This window comes from Anarhichas minor, unplaced genomic scaffold, assembly GCF_050575085.1.
Source record: "Anarhichas minor isolate MPS153535 unplaced genomic scaffold, ASM5057508v1 ptg000017l, whole genome shotgun sequence".
Classification (NCBI taxonomy): domain Eukaryota; kingdom Metazoa; phylum Chordata; class Actinopteri; order Perciformes; family Anarhichadidae; genus Anarhichas; species Anarhichas minor.
This window is the reverse complement of record NW_027466463.1, coordinates 15,632,654-15,651,229: the sequence shown is the minus strand read 5'-3', so window position 1 is coordinate 15,651,229 and position 18,576 is coordinate 15,632,654. Positions and strand designations below refer to the sequence as shown.

General features: G+C 41.1%; 1 protein-coding gene across 1 annotated transcript; it reads right to left on the bottom strand.

Annotated features, from left to right (window-relative positions):
- Nucleotides 1-4,039: 4,039 nt before the first annotated feature.
- On the bottom strand, nt 4,040-8,682 carry LOC142951978 (G-protein coupled receptor 26-like). Its single transcript, XM_076093924.1, has 3 exons — nt 8,015-8,682; nt 7,132-7,245; nt 4,040-4,569 (listed from the first exon to the last, which is right to left on the bottom strand). Exons 1-3 carry the CDS (start codon nt 8,680-8,682, stop codon nt 4,341-4,343), a joined length of 1,011 nt encoding a protein of 336 aa, XP_075950039.1. The 3' UTR covers nt 4,040-4,340.
- Between the last annotated feature and the right edge of the window lie 9,894 nt (nt 8,683-18,576).

Sequence of the window (18,576 nt, the reverse complement as noted above, 5' to 3'; positions counted from 1 at the left end):
CCGATTGGTGCGGTCACTAGCTAACCGGACACAAATGCATTACTTGGAGCGTGACAATATGGATTTTGTGTGAAATGTGACCCTGCAATACTCGTGTGATATTGCGAGAATCCAGCTGCCGTGCTAGCTAACAAAATAAGACCCAGGCTGTAATACACAGAATTATCCTTTCTGCAACATATTTGCTTGGTCTGTGAACCTGTCAAGAAACTGAAACTCTACAACAAATCCAAAAAGCGCGAGTATCTCTGTTACTACCTGCTGGTGTGAATTGGGCACAGATCAGCAGCGTGTGCACAGTATGAGTGAATAACAGTGAAGACGAGAGACAGTCCTGTTAAACGGCAGCTCCGGCGCAGATGTGACAGGTTTAGGTATAACGAGCAAACCGACTCCACCCAACGTCATCACACACAGCTGGATGCTCTGGATTTAGTGCTGCATGCTGCAGGAGAAGTCGTCTTGGTGATATTTAGTTGGAGAAATAAATAGTACTCTCTTCATAGCATAATAATTTATTACACATATGCAAATGTCTTGCTGAAATACCATCAAATTGTTAGGATCCCTCACAGCCGATATATGCACCTGTCAGAAAAACCATAATCCAGATATTTATCCAGATGTATAAACTTCCCCCCCGGTTTCATAAAAATATGATAATTATTAAGATTACAAAACACAATTAAAACCAAATAAATATATACTTGGTGGAGGTACAGGGACATTTTGGAGCAGCATCCTCCCATATGTGATAACTGAGCATACACACAGTCAAACAGAAAGCATATGGTGGCATATGGGAGAGACAGTATGGAAAGTGGGATAATGAGCACCACATGCTTTTTGTTTATTGATATATGAAGCACATATTCACACTGGATCCCCCATCACAATTCTCACAAATTCACCTACATGTCATTCACGTGTGGAGGCAAAAGCCAAGGTGAGGTCTGTTGGGGTTTGAATGACACAAATCATCATTCATAGTCTTCATTTGAGTCTTTTATTTTTATATTTTTGGAGGAGAAAAAAATCCAACAAACCAACATTCCTTCTTTGGCCTTTTCATACACTTTTCTGTCGTTTTCTCTGTACCTGTCAAAATAGATGTTATTCTACGCTGGATAAATGTGTCATTTTATATTCACACATTTAGGAGGAACATTTATCTTCAACTAAATCTTGATTCCTGGAACCAGGTCAAAGGGTTATGAAGAGAAAACATTCCTTTGTTTAAAAGAGCGAGGTCTTCACTTTTCACTTTGAGTTGTGGTTTATTTCTCACTGGGGGGGGGGGGTCAGTTGACAAAGTGGGTTGAGGCCAACCATGATTAAGCCCGCGTGATACCATCAGTGCCACCCACCTGACGATAATCGCTGGCTCCTAGGGTGTGAAGCGGAGTACAGAAGCTCAGATGTGGCCAGCTCAGCCAGACACTGATGTTTCATTACCACCTGTGCTGCGGGTGTGAACAGAAAAATTGCTTTCCTCTGGCTCAGACTGATTGTAGGTGGAAACAGTCTGAATTGCTGCAGACACGAAAGCTGACTCACTCTTGACAAAATCCTTCCCGTTGTTTCTTAAAGACGTGATTGCGGATTTATCACCGGTTGCGTTGCCGGCAACCTTTTCTCTGGTTTTCCGGTTAAGTTGTGTTGATTTTATGAAGTGTCGTAGCGTATACTTCTGTGCCATAGGTCCACTGCTGTCCAAAAACTTTTAGAAACACATAAAACCAAAAGCCACTCCATTATATTTGGGTGACACATAACTTCACTACAGTCAATATAACCAGCGCAATTTATTTTGAGACAAAGCGCTGATTTTCTAGTTTGAGAAACGGAGAGAAAAAAGCAAACTGGCTGCCTTCATTCTAAGATTTCATTGTAAAGTTCAGGTCATTTATTATTCTTACTCAAGTAAAACAATTATTTGTTAGTATTCAACAACAACATATTCCGTGCTGTCAAAGCATCATGTGAGATAGTTGCTGAACACCAGAATTACTTTGTTTTTAGGTTTGTTTTAAGTTATCCATTTGAGAGGTCTACCAGAACCCAATGTGCATAACTGAAACCACATTAAGTCGTGTAAATTCAGGAATTTAAAATTTCCATCACCACCATAAAAACCAAATATTCTCATCTTATTATTCAAAGCTGGAAACAGCAGTCTTCTTCATCATCACCACCACCACCACCACCGTCATGAACTGTTTGTCATCCCAGCCATCTGCGGCAGCAGCAGCATCGAGCCAGTGGTTTAATAAATTAGGTAGTACATAACAAAACACTTCAGGCAGCCAACTCAGTTACCATAACAAAATGAGGTATATTACACTCAGTTCACTGAGACCCATCAACAACAGTTCAAGCTCAATTTGCATGTGAAGCAGCACATTCTGGAACACTCAAACGAATACAGTGTCGTCATAAATTACGTGTACGTATATATCAAAAAGACACAAAAATACTTTTCACGTTGTCATTTGTCTAAATCTGTCCACATATTATATTGTTTCATGTTTAGCTTGTTTTTCACCGAATCATCATCATCATGTGAGAAAAATTACTATACTCTACGTCAGTGCAAAACATCAGCAGGTTACAGAAATGCAGATTCTAGATGGTTATGTGTTGATGAACAGAAGTGAATAAGGCATTGATTGACCCCTATCTATACATCTATGTCGCAATGCATCATATATCCAAGACAACCATTTCTCCTCTGTATTGTCATTAGATCCTTAAACCTATGAACGCAAAATAAAAGCAAAAATTCATCAATTATTAATGACATAAATATTTGTTTCTATCTTCGCTTATGTTTTTAGAAAAATTAACTGCAGCTACTAATACTTGGCTCACTGGGCATCATTGATCAGATTTGGCATAGTGTGATACATACAGTATCTCACTGTTGGCCCCGTTCATGTACCATCTAAACGCATTATGTATCCACCATGACATAACTACGGCGTTGAAGCGCCTCTATCGACAGCAAGCCACCTATATATCAAGTGGAGCCTAGTCAAAAGCCCTCTGATACAGAGCTGCCTGTCTTCTGATACAGAACAAAAAAAAAACGAATGTAATACAACAGATCACACTTTGTCAGTCAAGAGGACTCTTGGGCTTATAGGTCTTCAAGAAGACCTGGAAACTACTTCACTGTACAAGTAATGGGACTAAATAAATATACAATATATCTATATATTCAAAGTGAGAGTAAAAAGATGATATTAACATCCTTTTATAGATATCCATCTCATTAAAAAAACATATACACATTTCCTAAAAACAGTGTAAATGAAACAGAAGTCAGAGACTATTTCTGTCATTGCTATCATATACCACAAGATGCCATTAGTACGTGATCACTCCGCTAAGTGACGGAAATAAAATACTTTATTTTTTTTGACATTTTTCTCTTCCTTGCCCATGTCCTTACTCCTCTCTGTGAGCACAAACCCGGCCAAATACAGTCGATCACGTTCCACTTGACCAAACAACCTGAGGAGCACACGTCAGTCATCATGACGGCAAAGGCAGCCGGTTTAAAGGCCTATTTTTTATTTATTTTTTAAACGATGGCAATGTTTTTACGCTCGTGAAACACAGAAAGACACGCTTTTTTTTTTTTTTATCCTTCATTGGCCCTTAAACTACAAAGGCAATACTACTACAAAAATAAAAGTACTTTAAATGTGTTGAATCAGGAGTGTGTTTTACCCCATCAAGTCTGAAATAACCTGAGCCTAAATGTGCAGCAGCACTCTCTGCTGTATGTTTTCATCTGTAATACAATTTGGGGACTGACAAGTTTTGGTTTGGCTAGTTTTCAGTGCTACATATATTGTGAACATATCATTTGCCACTTGCAAACACTTTGCACAGACTAAAAAAAGACATACAGCCATTTCCTATCCTTTTTGTTTTTTAAAGATAATATGACTATATACCAGAGTAATGTAAAAATAATAACAGTATATATTATATCAGACTGAAAGATTTCATAATGAGGCTACAAACTGGTCGATCTTCTTGGATGAGCACATCTGTCTCTCCAGGTGGATGTGAAATCTGCCGTTACTTATTGTCCTCTCAAGCTCACTGCACTGATCTGTTCTGGGAACTCAGTGTGCAAGCACAGTGGTATTCCTGTGCAAGGATTTGCCCTTGTCTGTAGTCACATTTTTTTTCATTTTTTTTTTTTTGGCTTGTCAGACCAAATTTCAGCAGACGTGTACAGGAACAACCTTTAGTTCTCTTCTTCGTCGAAGATAAATCAGCCTCATATTTCCCCGACAGTAGCCGAGATCGACCCTCGGTCCCTGTCACTCTGCAGCGGGTATGCTGTGTACTTGGGTCTCGTGCCCACGCCCGGATGCGTTCAAGGAGCTACGCTTCAGCAGCCTATTGATGATGTCGGTGCACGTCTTCTTGTACTGGTGTCGGAGCAGGGAGTACACGAAGGGGTCGCAGGCTGCCTTGCTGTAAGTCAAGCACTTGGAGACAATTCCCCAGTGGGGGTTGATAGGCACCGCTGGAAATAACTCCACAATCCTGCAGGCAAGCATAAAGAGAGGGTAGTGAGCGAGGGAGAGCAATGGGGGAGGCACGCCAACAAGCTTGAAAAGGCATGCGTGCCCTGAGCTTGTTATGCTGAAATAGAAATACATTTGCAAGACATTGTTGCACACAACATTTGTTTTGTTATCGTTGGGAGCAAAGGGCATCTTTTCTCCTTTAGTTATGTAAAGATTATGTCTTAAGTTATTGATAAAATTAAAATGTCTGCAGCAGTCAAGTGATACATGCAGTTTCGACCTCCTCTCATGCGTGTGGATTTACAGTGTGAGACTACTTTTTATCTCACTTCTCATTTGCAGCCAGCAGCATAAATGTCAGGAAAAGAATAAAGGCAGCACTGGAAGAATAAAACAGACCTGTCATGGCAGTAACGAGTGTCTGAAAACCAGCCAATTAACTCAGATTGTTATTCAATACAGTATTAGACTTTGGGCTAAGCAGAAAATCATAAAGTACAGAGGACAGTGAGTTCTTCCAGCTGTCTGAAAACACTGTATATTTTATTTTAAAGAGCAGATGATGAGCTTTTCCTGTTGTCTGTATCACAAAGTGACTCATAAAAACATACAATTGGTGCTGTCACACAATTTTTTGTCAAGTATAAAATAATTTTACCACACATGGTGTCATAAAATGTAAAAAAAAAACTAAATTGGCTGATCCGCTTCTTCTGCACTCTGCATGATTATTCAGCCCACAATCAGGCTCTGTCAGCACATTAACACTGGCCTTATATGGGCCAGTAGCCATTACTTGCATTTGCCAACATACTCCACAGGACCAGAGCAAACAGCAGGTTAAGTCAGCTGCCACAGCGCACAGCGGGGCTTTTACTATTCACAAGATGACCCTTACAACAAATGGGCATCAGAGAGGCAGTGCAGGAGCTTTTAGCATAATATATGCATGTTGTACTTAGTAAACTGCCATTTGTAGAATGAGAGCTTGTACATGGCTGCTATGGCCATTCATTACTACACAGCAAATTGTCAGTGCTCTTTGCCTGAGTGCATGAAAAACTGCATTTATGGCAACCATGTTTTTTTTTATTTGTTTTTTTTAAGTCCAACTTCTTCCATTTAAGATTGTAATGAAAGATATTTACAAGATAAAACTTAATTCATATCCTGTTTGACACTCATCCAATCTTCATCTTCATCCTTTTCTCATTTGGTTGAAATGATTACATAAAGAGTCAGTTAACCTAAATTACAAAACAAATAGTCCATACTACAAACTCATTTTGAGCCTGCTTTTAGTATATATAGTGTGTCCTCACTGGAAAAATGACAAATAAAGTATGCTATAACCAGACAGACACTCGATTTCAGAGACTGCAGCTGATGGATACTATTCTCCCACAACACAATGCCCAAAGCAAATGGAGCTTCAGCTGTAAAATAATTCAACTGAATTGTGGATGTTTAACTTGCAGTGATCTTCCAGAGTTGTAGTTTGATGGACATCTGAAGTTGCACATATTGGGTCATTTCCTGTTAATATAAAGCAGTTAAATATGTTAATATTTTGCTATACGAACTGTGATGATTAGTATTTGGTATCGTCGTAGAGTTAGAGGTCAAAACTTCAGCGACATTACATTGAACCACAACGCGTTTTGGCTTGTTGTCTTATCCACAGCTCCTGTTTTTGGAGTTAGTGTGCAAGATATCAACATACCTAATCGTAGTATCAACAGGAAATTACACAATATCTGTGACATCAGATGTCACTGCAAATTAAACTAAAAAAAACAGATACGTCCAAAATTGTTTGTATTTTCAATTTTTAAAGGGAATGTATTATGGGTTTGGGGCACAGATATATTTGATTTAATTCAATAACATGCTGACTTATTGGTACCCAGCCATGCAGACTAATCTGGTTTTATGTGTCCAGGTGTCCCTGTTGCTCTTGATAATCTGTTCTTTGTAAAACTGTTTGAAGTGAGGTGAAATAGAATATTTGAATGTAATTGGGGAGAACTGACAGTTGAAGTCTTACAGTCTTATGTAATCTTCATGTATCTTGGATGTTTTCTCTTAGGTTTCTTTCCTCTTCCTGCATGTATATGGTTTTCATATTCTCGCGTCCTTTGCATGATTTTACAAACTGTTTTTTTCTCACATGTCCACTCGTACATCACTTATGTGTCTCACACATATGGCCTCATGTGACGTCCTCTCTTTTCCAGTGAGTGATGCTCGTGGATTCTGCCTAACTCTGATGCACAAGTCGAGCTTGAGGAGAAAAGTGCTAATGCAGCAGCAACAGCAGAGCAGAGGCATATTACTTATCACAAGGTCAGCCAATCTCATCTTCCAACTCTGTCCAGTGTGGAGAGTAAGCAGAGAGGAGGCAGAAAGGAGGAGGAGGAGTGTGTGTGTGGAGGGGGGGGGGGGAGGGGGAGGGGGGGTTGACAGCAAGCAGAGGAGGGAGGTTTGGGGGATACCAGCAGAACAAAAGGGCTGCGTACGCCGCAGTGTGCCAGCGTGGTTTCCCTCTCCCGCCTGCACGGGTCTCTCGCTTTCTCACCTTGTGATCACATAGGGAGCAAAGCACAGCATGAAGGTGCCGATGAAGGTGCTGATCTTCCTTGACGCTCTCTGTCGTCTCCTCTTCTGCTCCTCCAGGCAACGCTGGCGAACACTGGAAACACAAGTGACACAGATTGAGGAAAGACCACAAAGTGTCTCTAGAAATATCTTAAAAGACATGCTGCAGTAGGACTGGGTGCACTTCTGTTTTTATCTCTGTTGTGCAGGGGTTATACTATATGGGAGGCTGAGCTGTGGTGCACTGATGCAAAAGTGTGGATCCCCACTTCAAGAATTACAATTTCAACAGTTTGTTTGTGAGCCTAAGTGCACCAAAGGCTGTGATGTCATGATGACACACTACTTCAAGTAATATTTAACGAAATGGAGGTCATCAGTGAGTTAAGACGGGCAGGAGTTAGAACGCCAGCATGCACCTTATAGACAGTAATCTACAGTATGTAACCAAACACAGACAGAGAGAGAGAGAGACAGAAGAGAGAGAGAGAGAGAGAGAGAGAGAGAGAGAGAGAGAGAGAGAGAGAGAGAGAGAGAGAGACCATATTGGTCCTTAGAGCATTTCAATAGAATCTGATTTTGCATCCCCTCAGTGCGAAGATGGCAAAGCATTATTAACTGCAACATTTCAGGCTCTAAAATCAATATGAAAAGGAATTTTCTACAACTACACTTACTGCTCCGGGGAGACAAGATCAGAGGGTTGATTTGTACACTTTGTTCTTTTTTTCTAAATGCTCTCTTTCAGCCGAACAATCTTAAAAGCCCCTTATTGCCCTCCAGATGTGAGTCTACAGTACATATTGGTATAGGGTAACATGCAGGAGCAATACAAATAGGAATAATAAGTTAAAGGGGCTCACCTGGGGTGTATATCCACCAGCAACACCAACGTTTGCATTGTAATAACGTCGATCCGCTTACAGTGAAACCTTGCCACTTTAAGCACTTTGAGGTATGTGACACACAGCACTATAAAAGACAGGAAAAATGTGAAGGAGTGGAAAAAGACGGTGAAGATAACAAACTGGGTCCGACTGCTCGCCCTCGGGTTGGCCAGGGTGCAGGACGCGTAAAGCCGGTGGTATCCCACCCAAGAGAAGCAGGTGGCCACGGTGGAGAAGGACATGGAGTGCGCCCACGTGTACCCGAGCACAAAAGCCGCGTCTCTGTGGCGCATTTTGGAGTGGTACCTCAGGGGGAACACCACGGCGATCCACCTGTCGATGCTCAGAGCTGCCATGCTCAGCATCGAGTTCGTGGACAGGAAGGTCTCCAGGAAGCCCACGATCTGGCAGAAGCCGTCTCCCCCCGGCTGAGCCTCGCTGATAAGTCCCACCAAAGTGAGCGGCATGTTGGACACGGTCAGCAACAAGTTGCAGAAGGTGAGGTTGAGGTTGAACAGACCTGGTACCTGCTTGCGGATCTCCGGGTTGTAGAGAAAGCAGATCAGCACCAGGACGTTGGACAGCAACGAAACTATGATAATCACAACCACCAACACAGAGAGGATCACCTCCGCAGTGTCCATCCTGTGGGCCCCGAAACTCACTTATCCCCACTTTTTGTGCGCATATCCATTCTTGTTTTGCGGCTGCAGAACGGCATTAATCACCCGTAACCGTGTCCATGCATCCCCAGATCTCTCCACCGGTGGAGTTCCCCTTTTTTTCTCTCCACTACATGTCTCTGTACGCAAGCCAGCAAAGATGATCAGGAGGATTCCGGCATGAAGTATGTTTTGGGGATTCGTAAAGAGGATCTCCCCCCGTTCTCCCTTTAAACTACAAGAAACCAGCTCTCGTGCCAAAGCGGCTCTATTCTGGCACTGCGTCTTGCAGTGTGGTTTTGTCGTCCTGTGATGCGCTCTCGAGGCATCACCCCTCCGCACACACTGCACAGTGTGTGGGCTACTTGATCTCTCCCCCGTCTCCTCTGAGAAACAGTGAAAACCCGATAACATGCATACGAGTTAAATGGGGATTCCTACTAGAAAAGGGAAATTGCAGTGATTCCCCCAGAGAGTTTCCTTCCTTTCACACAAACCAAACTTGCAGAAAAAAATGTCAAAAAGATTTAACAGTAAACTACTTTTTTTAAATGTATTTTTAACTTGGAACACAAGTTGTCATTCATATTTTATTATAATTGCCTGCATATTAAATGATGCCACTATTGTTTGGCATGTTCAAGGTGATTTTGTCTTTTCTTTGCTTCTTTAAATCCTTTAGATTTATTTTTAAGGGAGACCTGCAGGCTGTAGTGTCATGACAGTAGACACAATACAGGCAACATATTCAGGTAAAAATAATTGTCATATCCTGGTGAGAAGCACATATTGTAATTCAAATATAAAAAAAAAAAAAGTTGATGAAAAAGCAATGGTTAAGTGATTATTTTTCCACTCTGGCTCATTTAATCAAACATTCATTTTTAAATCAAACTGATAATCAAACCTCATGCTTTGCGTAAATATCTCTACTAATTAAGTCTGCTTCATCAGATTGATAAGGAGCGACATCCTCCGTTCCCCTGGAAGCCGGATGACGCCCCCACACTCTGCTGCCCCTCTGGACTTGAATGTGGAGAATCTTTCCTCTGAAGCGTGGTACCAATCGGAGTGTGCTGCGGCACGTGAGCCACACTGAAGGCGCTGGAGTAGGGTGAGGTGCTGGATGTGGCTGCGATAAGCGAGAAGGGGTGGGGGTGTCAGAGTGAGTGTGTGTGGGCGGAAAGAGTTATTGTTGCTGCAACACGCATGCACATTGCATTTGACTGTGGATATGTGACATGCAGGCCACCGTGTTCTACTCATTCTCTCCTGGGTGGCAAAAAAGTGAACAGGGGGGAAAAAATGAGAGATTTTCCTTGAAAAGGGGGCTCATTAAAATGCATCCTAGTAATGGTGTCTGTGGAGTACATGGGCTCATGTTTGCTCCTGATGCAAAGAGAAGGCGGCTGCAGGGGAAGGACAGACAACCCTGCCAGCTGCTGGGTGTTATTAAGCTGAAATGCAGCACCATCTTTGCCCAGAGTGAGGCTTTGGCTATGATGGATGCATTACCAGCATTATACTTGCACATGTGATGGGGGCAATCAGCCTTTGGAGAAAAGGCACACTCTCAGCACTTCCATGCAACTGCTTGTACGGCTCTCTCCTGTCAGTTCAGAGGCCTTATCGGCACAGAGCCACCGGTTGATCTCATACCCAAGAGCAGCTTTTTTTAGGCATCACTTTAATTATTCTTTTCATAATCAAATGCCAGCTCCATAGACAATAACATTTGTGTGAAAAAAAGTAATTCTAAAAATATATCTTTGCGTGATGTGGGGGTGTTTTGGTGAGGGGATTGTGCTTGTGAATGATTTTGTTGATCTAACTGGCAAGTTTTCCTGACAAAAAGTGTTGAGCTTTATATTAGAGATGCATTAGGCAGAACAAAGCAAACATCCCCATTGGAAATAGCTTTCGATAAATATGGAGTCTGTTTTTCAAAGACACAAAATGTTTCACCTGAAAGAGGCTTGATTTGAGGAGAGCATTATGTCTCAGCAGATCCATGTAAATGAGGCCTGAGTGGAGGTGGACACATGGGCTTTGTTGCCGCCTGGCCTCAGGTGATATCCCCTTGAATGAATAAAGCACAGCATCTCCTTTGTTGGTCGAGTACGTCTAATTGCCAGGTAAATAGTCATTTTCCCTCACTGATTTCACCATCCATCCATCACAAAACATTGACGAGTTACAGAGGGATTTTTAAGAGTTGAGACTAGATCGTTCAAATAAGTTAAACGTTTGTACATATTGTGTACGTGGTAGGTTTCGGTTTGTTTATTTACAAGTTGACATTAGGGCAACTATTTTCATTATCCATGTCCATTTTTTATTTTTTTTATTATTTGATTAATTGTTTAGTCAATCAAATTTCCTAAAATAGGGAACAATGATCATCACAATTTCCCATAATCTAAGATGTCTTATATGAATTTGGAAACATATCAAAACCGAACAAAGCAGCAAATCCTCACATTTGAGAAGCTGAAACCAGTGAACTAAAATGATTGACTCATCTTTGTATACTTGTTTTTACCAGTTTGGTTAAAGGAAGAACCTCTGTGTTTTCATGACCTTAGAATGAGCTGTTTATATTTACACTATTCACTAAGCCGGCCTCCATGTTCCTACAGTAGCCCAGAACGGACAAATTAAACACGAGCTGAGAGGGACATTCCCGTTTTCCCGTTTTGCATGTCAGCCACTGTAGTTCTCCTACACGCTTGACACACGGGAGAAGTTTCAGTTGGTTGCAATCTGCAACCTCACCACTAGATGCCTCCAAATCCTACACTACACCTTCAGTGATTGCTCACCTCTGGCTACATTTTAATCCAGGTGAAAGACTGTTACCATTGATTGTCTTCTCAAGTGTGTAAATATGTACGTATGGATGTTTGTATCACTCAAATTTGGATTTTCGGCAGGAATCTTTTGTGTTCAAGACATCTCAAATCTTCAGATCTGCACTTTGAAGATTATACCTCTTGTCAGAAGATTTAACAAGTGCAGGACTTGACTGTGAGAGACGGTAGGATGAGATAAAGCCTGCAGCACTCCTCCTTTTTGCTGTGACAGAGTGGATTTGAATTCTCTGCCAGTTCCAATTCCACACTCGACTCTCCTCCGATTGGCAGGCCGGCGTACATTTTAAACCTAGATGTGTGCTTTAGCTCACGTTCTCCTGACTCCCATTTGAGTATAGACTTGTCACTTACATTTTGAACACCTCTCAACTAGTGACGCAAGATTTCTATATTGAGTTGAGAGGAACTCACTTTAGAACTTGGTGTAAATCAATCGGTATACTTGAGAATACATGTTATGTAACTCAGAAGAGTGCGTATGAGCTGACTGGAAGCACAGCGGCCTTATGGCTCATAAAAGGTCACATGGGTGAAGACAGGAGGAAGACTCACTTTATATTTAAATAATGAAATACCAACCTGCGAGTGAAGGGAAGGTGTTGACACTGCTACCGTTAATGCTGAGATGCCAGCTTCCTGATACCCGTGGCTCAGTCATCACCACTGCAACCCCTTTGATGCTGGACAGTCGTTATCGTTAGAAAAGCCTCCCCGATGAGAGGTTGATGTCCATGTCCTTACGCCTGGCTGAGCAGTGCACCACCAAAGCCCTCCCGAACGATCTGAAGCCCCTGTCATTTCACATCAGCTGTGGTGATGTCGGGGAAACCCGGCACTGAGGCCTGAGCTCGCCATCAGCTAATAATATTTAGAAAACTGTTAATACATTCACTGGGCGATGTGCAAGCTTACTTTCATTATGGAATTAATTTAAGGCAATGTGACAACATGCTCAAGGCTGCAAACTGTCTCAAGTGCAAAACCAAAGGATTTTAGTACGACAGGATGTTAGTGTTTTACAGTATTGACAAATTGCTTTAAGCCCCTTTGTTAATATTTGGACCATAAAGCCAACCAATTATGCAATTATATCTGTAGCTGGACCGTGTTCTGCAGATCATTTCAGCTTCTGTAGAGTGGAGTCAGATTTATGGTGTAATTATGTAAAACTGTTGAACCTTACAGGAAAAAGATGTATTTTTGGCCAATGTTGACAGAAGAAAAAGGTCCACTGAGTTTGATACTGGAGGGATTTGCACCACATTACAAAATAAAAGATGTTTTTGCACATTCACCCTTGAAGGCGTCAATCCAAGTCATATTGCAACTCAAATATGAGGCTCCCTGTCTTTCATATGGTTTATTTCACAGATGAGTTCACAGTATCATCATCTCGATGCCTGTGCTACACCAAACAGCTGAAAGCAAACATAATCTGCAATGTATTGATCTTCTTACTAGCAATTCTCCTGCAATGTATCACCTGTCAGACTTGACACAGACGTGTTTGGATTCAATGATGTCCAGATAAACATACAGTGGGGGATTAAACTGTCTATAATCTTTCCAGTGTACATGCTTTCCCTGTATTGAAATGCACACACTGTATATATGCCTTTTACTCAATTAAATGTCTCCTCTACACTGGAGTGAGAAATAAGTTATTTTTCCTGACACCAGTTAGATCATTTTGTGATTCAAACACATCATATGGTAGTCATTTGAAGGGGAAATTTAGTTTTCTAATATACCGGTTGTGTCTACTGTCTGAGAGCGAGTGATTTATGTTAGTCAGCAAACAATGAACTATAACTGAAACCTGTTTCATAGACAGTAAAGGCAGGCATCAAAAAAGATCCATAAAGTATTGCACAGGAATACAGCTATTGTTCTGTTGGGTGGAGCGCCTCAGTGAGAGTGAATAGACAGCACACAAGGTATTAAGTTTATTTAAAATACAGAAAAAAAAACAATTGTTCAAACAGGGAGGCAAAAAAAAAAAAAACGTGCAATAAACCAACCTGGTCTCACTCCCATATCGTCAAACTAACGCAAGACATTTACTGAGGAAACCCCTGTTCATGTCCCATAAGAAACTAAGTGAAGCATTGACATTTTCCTGAACATAAGTGATTTTACTGCCCATGAAGACAGAAGTGCATGTAACGAGTGGAAACTGACAAGCCGTCCCCGACACGTCCAAAACTGACGCTAGTGGGGCCGATGGGAGTAAAAACATGTTGCATAAACTCACTGAAACACAGCGACGATAGTTTTCACACCAGCAGCGTGATGACTGAGATTTTCCCCTAAAAGATCATTAAAATTAAATTCTTAAAACAGTGTGAATTGTGGAGTTAGAAATAAAACCCCTGACATTGCTCTATTAAAAATCAGAATGTGTTTTGAGAAAATGGTGACGGTTTAATTATGCAGACTTAAAAAGGACTTGTTTAATATTTTCCAGACGTCACCTCAGGGCTAGCCTCTGCTCAACTAGCTGCTTTAACTCAACACTAATTAGTCCAGATAAAGCAGTGAACATACTCATGCACTTAAACTGATAGGTGCATCTTTATCATCATCAATCTTAAGTAGTATGTTCACGTATAAAGGAAAGAACAGTATGCTGGCACGCTTTGGTGCACTCAAGAAAAATGTGATCTTTCTGAGATGCATTCCTTTGTGCATCACTGCAAAAACTAGACAGAGTTTCTCAGTGTGTTGTGGGAACGCCTGGAAAATACAGTGGGAGGCAACAGCATCGCGGCACAGTTCGTCACTGAGAGGATAAATCAATGTGCAGGAGCATCTAGGAATAAAAGCCATGTGCACCGAGGAGCTGATGGCACTTCTCTTGTCTCTCTGAGATATGAAATATGTGATAATAATATGATTCTTGCTCCTGTGAATTCTTTCTGGATGCCCTCCCCCATCACCATACGTGTAAATGTAGCACATGTGGACATCTTTGGCTAAACAGGAGCCGTTTCCATCCATCCTTGATAATCATGTGAGCTCAACAACCTGCCGTGTGTCTGTGTTTTATTCCAATCAGGCCTACTTATCCGCTGCTTTGTGTTGAAAAGTCAATTTTCTCATTCACTGATCTAATTCATTGCAAGGATTAATTTACTCCTCTAATTTGATTTCACAGTAATTTAATGAATCCCAGAAATGTTCCATTAGTGTTCTATTCACCTTTGAGAGAAACCTTAATTACAAACGCTAATGCGCAATTATTATTTTATTTCCGGCTTATCACAGCCAGCATGAACAGAATGCAACAAGGAGATGACAGCAGATTTTGGCTTCAGAAAATCAATTCCATATCAGCATGATTACATGGATATCAGAGCGTAATTTGTTTTTTTCCCTGTTTGCATGAAGCTGCTCCGTCTACAGTAGCTTGTTGGAGGACTGAAATTAACCTCTGGTGTCCCCTGTCCAGCAGCAGCAGTGATGGAACCATCATTAAGGATTTAATGGTGAAAGATATGAAGCTCTGTAGATCAGATTCCTTAAAGATAAACAGTATTACGTCTCTGAAGGGATGTGATGGAGTCTGCTATCGACGATGAAATTTAGCACCAGAACAGGCGTGCATTCCCTTGAATTGGGACTCAATTATTATGTCTCATTATCACCTTGTTTACAAGTCATATAAAAAAACATATACAGTATATATATATATAATCCTGCTCAACAGTTTAGCAATCACTGTCGTCCAGATTGAAAAGCAAAAGCTGGGACTCTCCTGTCTGTTGAGGTGGCTGGTTCATAGAAGCGTTTATCTCAGAAGTTCATTGTCATGATGACACGAGCAGAGTCATTGAACCGTGCACTCCTGCCATCTAGTGAAACACTGCGGTATTACAATCAGACGCAAAGCCTCTGTTGAACATGCTATTCCATGAAGGAGCGATGGCTGCAGCGAAATTAAAACAGGGGTTCCTCCTTGTGGCAAAGCAAGGTCAATGCAGTTTGTATATACTTTATCACATGTCTGCTATTTATAGTCCACGCCTCCTTGGGTGGCATTTGTAAATTGCATGTCTGCTTGTCATGGATATCAGAATAATGGTGATGTAATGCGACTAAAATATTGGCCTTTCAGCCAAGAGGCTGTCTGACCAGCTAGAAGATTCTTACCAAGTTGTTTTTTTTAATCATCATTCTACAAGAAATAACAAGGTGCTGTATCAGTTTCTGTCCAAATATTTGCACAATTTGCACAAAGACATTGAATCCTTCATAAAATAAAGTGCTTCTGAAAAGGGATTAAAAATAGAAAAATATTCCTGATTTTATGGACGAAGTGATGGCAAGTAAAGGTGAGCCCACTTTTAAATGTCACAGGTCAGAGTAAAGGGCCCAAGACAAAACTCCATTTATCTCTTCAGTGTTTTGGGAGCCATTGTCCTGCTTCTGCAGCTGGGATGAAGCCACTTCACTCCTTGTTGAGATTACCGGCAGGCACACACGTCGGCCATTAATGTTGAAAAGCCACTGCTCCACCTCTTCCCCAGTGCTACCCCGGGAGCCACAAGCTCCATAATGGCTCCCACTCTCTGAATTAATGGTCGCTCAGCGGCCCTATGAAAAAACGTGATTTTAATTATAGGCCTCGAAGTGAAAGAGGGCGGCAGGGAAACCTTTTGTGCCTCCAGAGGCAGCGCAGCCGAGCTAATTCAAGCTTTCTATGGATTGCACTCCTGAGAATACGGGTTTTATAGGGAACTGAAACAGGAAAATATCACACACTTAATGTGTGTATATTTGAGTTGTCCCTCTATAGTCTTATTTTTGGTAAAAAAAATAAAAAATAAAAAATAAGTCATCAGGTTCTCCAAAATGTGCAAATCTTTCACTACAAAATAGATAAACATTGTAGAAATGCTATAAGTATGAACAACATCCTATGGAAGCAAATGTAAATGTATGTTAACTCCTGCATTCCTGCAGTAAAGTGTAAAAAAAAAAAAAAACACCCAGACTTTACAGTGCAGCTTTAACAGAAACTTTATAATCTATAAGGTTATTTGGAGGTATTTGGATCTAGCATTATTCTTGCTTTACTCTTTTAACACTGTAGCACTCACTGCCTTGCAGCCATTTGTCAGACTATACTGACAGAGGACTGCTGCTGCAGGACCCACGCCAGGCTCAGGATGTCCGTCTGCCAGTTATGTAACAGTATACAAGCAGAGATGGACGGGCAGAGTCAGCGCCTACAATAAATGTCCTTAATCCACTGTCAGCAGCCAGAGTGAGGATTTCTCAACAGTGGCAAGAATATTCCAGCATACCAATAAACAGACATTTAGTGTATTTAGTGTTTAGTTTTACTTATTAGTGTGTTGGATTATACCCAGATAGACAAACATTATTCAGGATTTGAGGAGGCTCTCCAGCATAAATCAACAACATTTCGACAATAAGCAGACGCATTAAAGATACCAGTCCTGCAGAGAGCAGGGGGAGACAGCCAGTCCATTGAATATCCCTTTCACCTGAAACCCAAGAAGCACCTCTTAAAGAGAGTCACTTGCAATCAGAAAACCTCCATTTAATTACAACACACAGGAAATTACCCAGTGAATGGGTCAGGCGCTGATAAGAGGCTGAGCCCCGGGGATGACAGCTCCTGAAACCCGAGGAGACCCAATCTCAAAGCAGACTTATCACAAAGGCCAAGTCTGGAAGCCTGACAATCTGATTGTACTGTCATCCAGATTCATAATTAATATATTTATCAAATTAATCGCTGAAAAGAGCCCTGGCCTCCTGAACAGTGGGCAGATTCATTTGCCACTGGCTCGGCTTACCGATAATAACAGTGTTGTCAGGGAAATAGGGCCAGAGTGGGTCAATGCCCCAGACCTCATGACAGACAAATTGCTCGTCTGTGTAGGGATGATATGGGGAATTTAGAGAGTGAAAGAAAGAAAAAAAACGTCATTGTTTGGTGACAACCACAATTGCACCCTTGTTTCAGATTGTGAGTACCAAGTTGGAGGAACATGAAAGGGAGATTTTCTGTTGGGGGAGAGCTGAAAATACCTGTTGTTATACCTCTGGTTTTACAAATCAGTCATCAAAAGGGTCCGTCCCTGCCATATGTTGTTCAAGTGAAGAAGAATGTTTTTAGTGTTTCATCACCTAAATGAATATGAAACACTGTTATAGAACCCTGACCTCGAACCGCTGTTATTTAACCAGAAAATGTGTATAACTCAACCAACAATTTCTTTTTTTGACAATAAATAATTAATAATCTGGATCCGAATACACAGTGAGATATAGATTCACACAAGATTTAAATTTGCACAAGTGCAGTAGTTGAGGCGAATATGGTGATACGGTTCAAAAGTGCCCTTAACAGAGAAGTCATCCTCTGTTCCCTGGGCAGAAATATCCAACACATTTCAATGTGTAATGTCTGGCAATGAATTTATTATTCGTTAACTATTTTCAATCTGATCTCAAATCATTAGCTGATGTTTGGAACAAGAAAACTTTACCAAGTTTACCAACTTCGAGCTTATCGGATAGGCTCATGTGTTTTGATTGAAAATGTTTTTTGGTTGTTATTCATATACCGGCTAGAAAGGAATCTCTTGTACCTCCAAGGTAAGTGATCGGGGACATAATGTACAGAGTCTGTTCAGTGTTGAAAGGCATTCCTGAGTTTAGCCAAATGCTAGAAATGAGAATACCCAGCAGTCTGAGTTAGACAAATCAAGTATATTTCAAAGTAAAATACTTTTTAGTACAAAAGTCTCTCAGCAAGAAAAGACTGTCGATGGAAACAGAAAGAAGGAATTCAAAACAAAAGTTTATTTTAGTTAACTGTATCTTATTTTCCATTGTGCTTTTAAATTATATTCTAACGTCTTTATTAACCTTAAGTAAAGCTCTTTGAATAAGAAATCCCCTACATGCTCCTCACCCACAAGTGAGCTGCCACAATAACATCATGTGCAACATGTCACCCGAGTCA

Bases quoted from the DNA above. Each gene is read 5' to 3' on its own strand.
- LOC142951978 (XM_076093924.1), bottom strand. From the start codon at position 8,682: ATGGACACTGCGGAGGTGATCCTCTCTGTGTTGGTGGTTGTGATTATC. The intron at 7,246-8,014 runs GTGAGCCCCTTT...TTGTGTTTCCAG, and splicing joins CTGGTGGATATACACCCCAG to TGTTCGCCAGCGTTGCCTGG. The intron at 4,570-7,131 runs GTGAGAAAGCGA...GCTTGCCTGCAG, and splicing joins GCTCCCTATGTGATCACAAG to GATTGTGGAGTTATTTCCAG.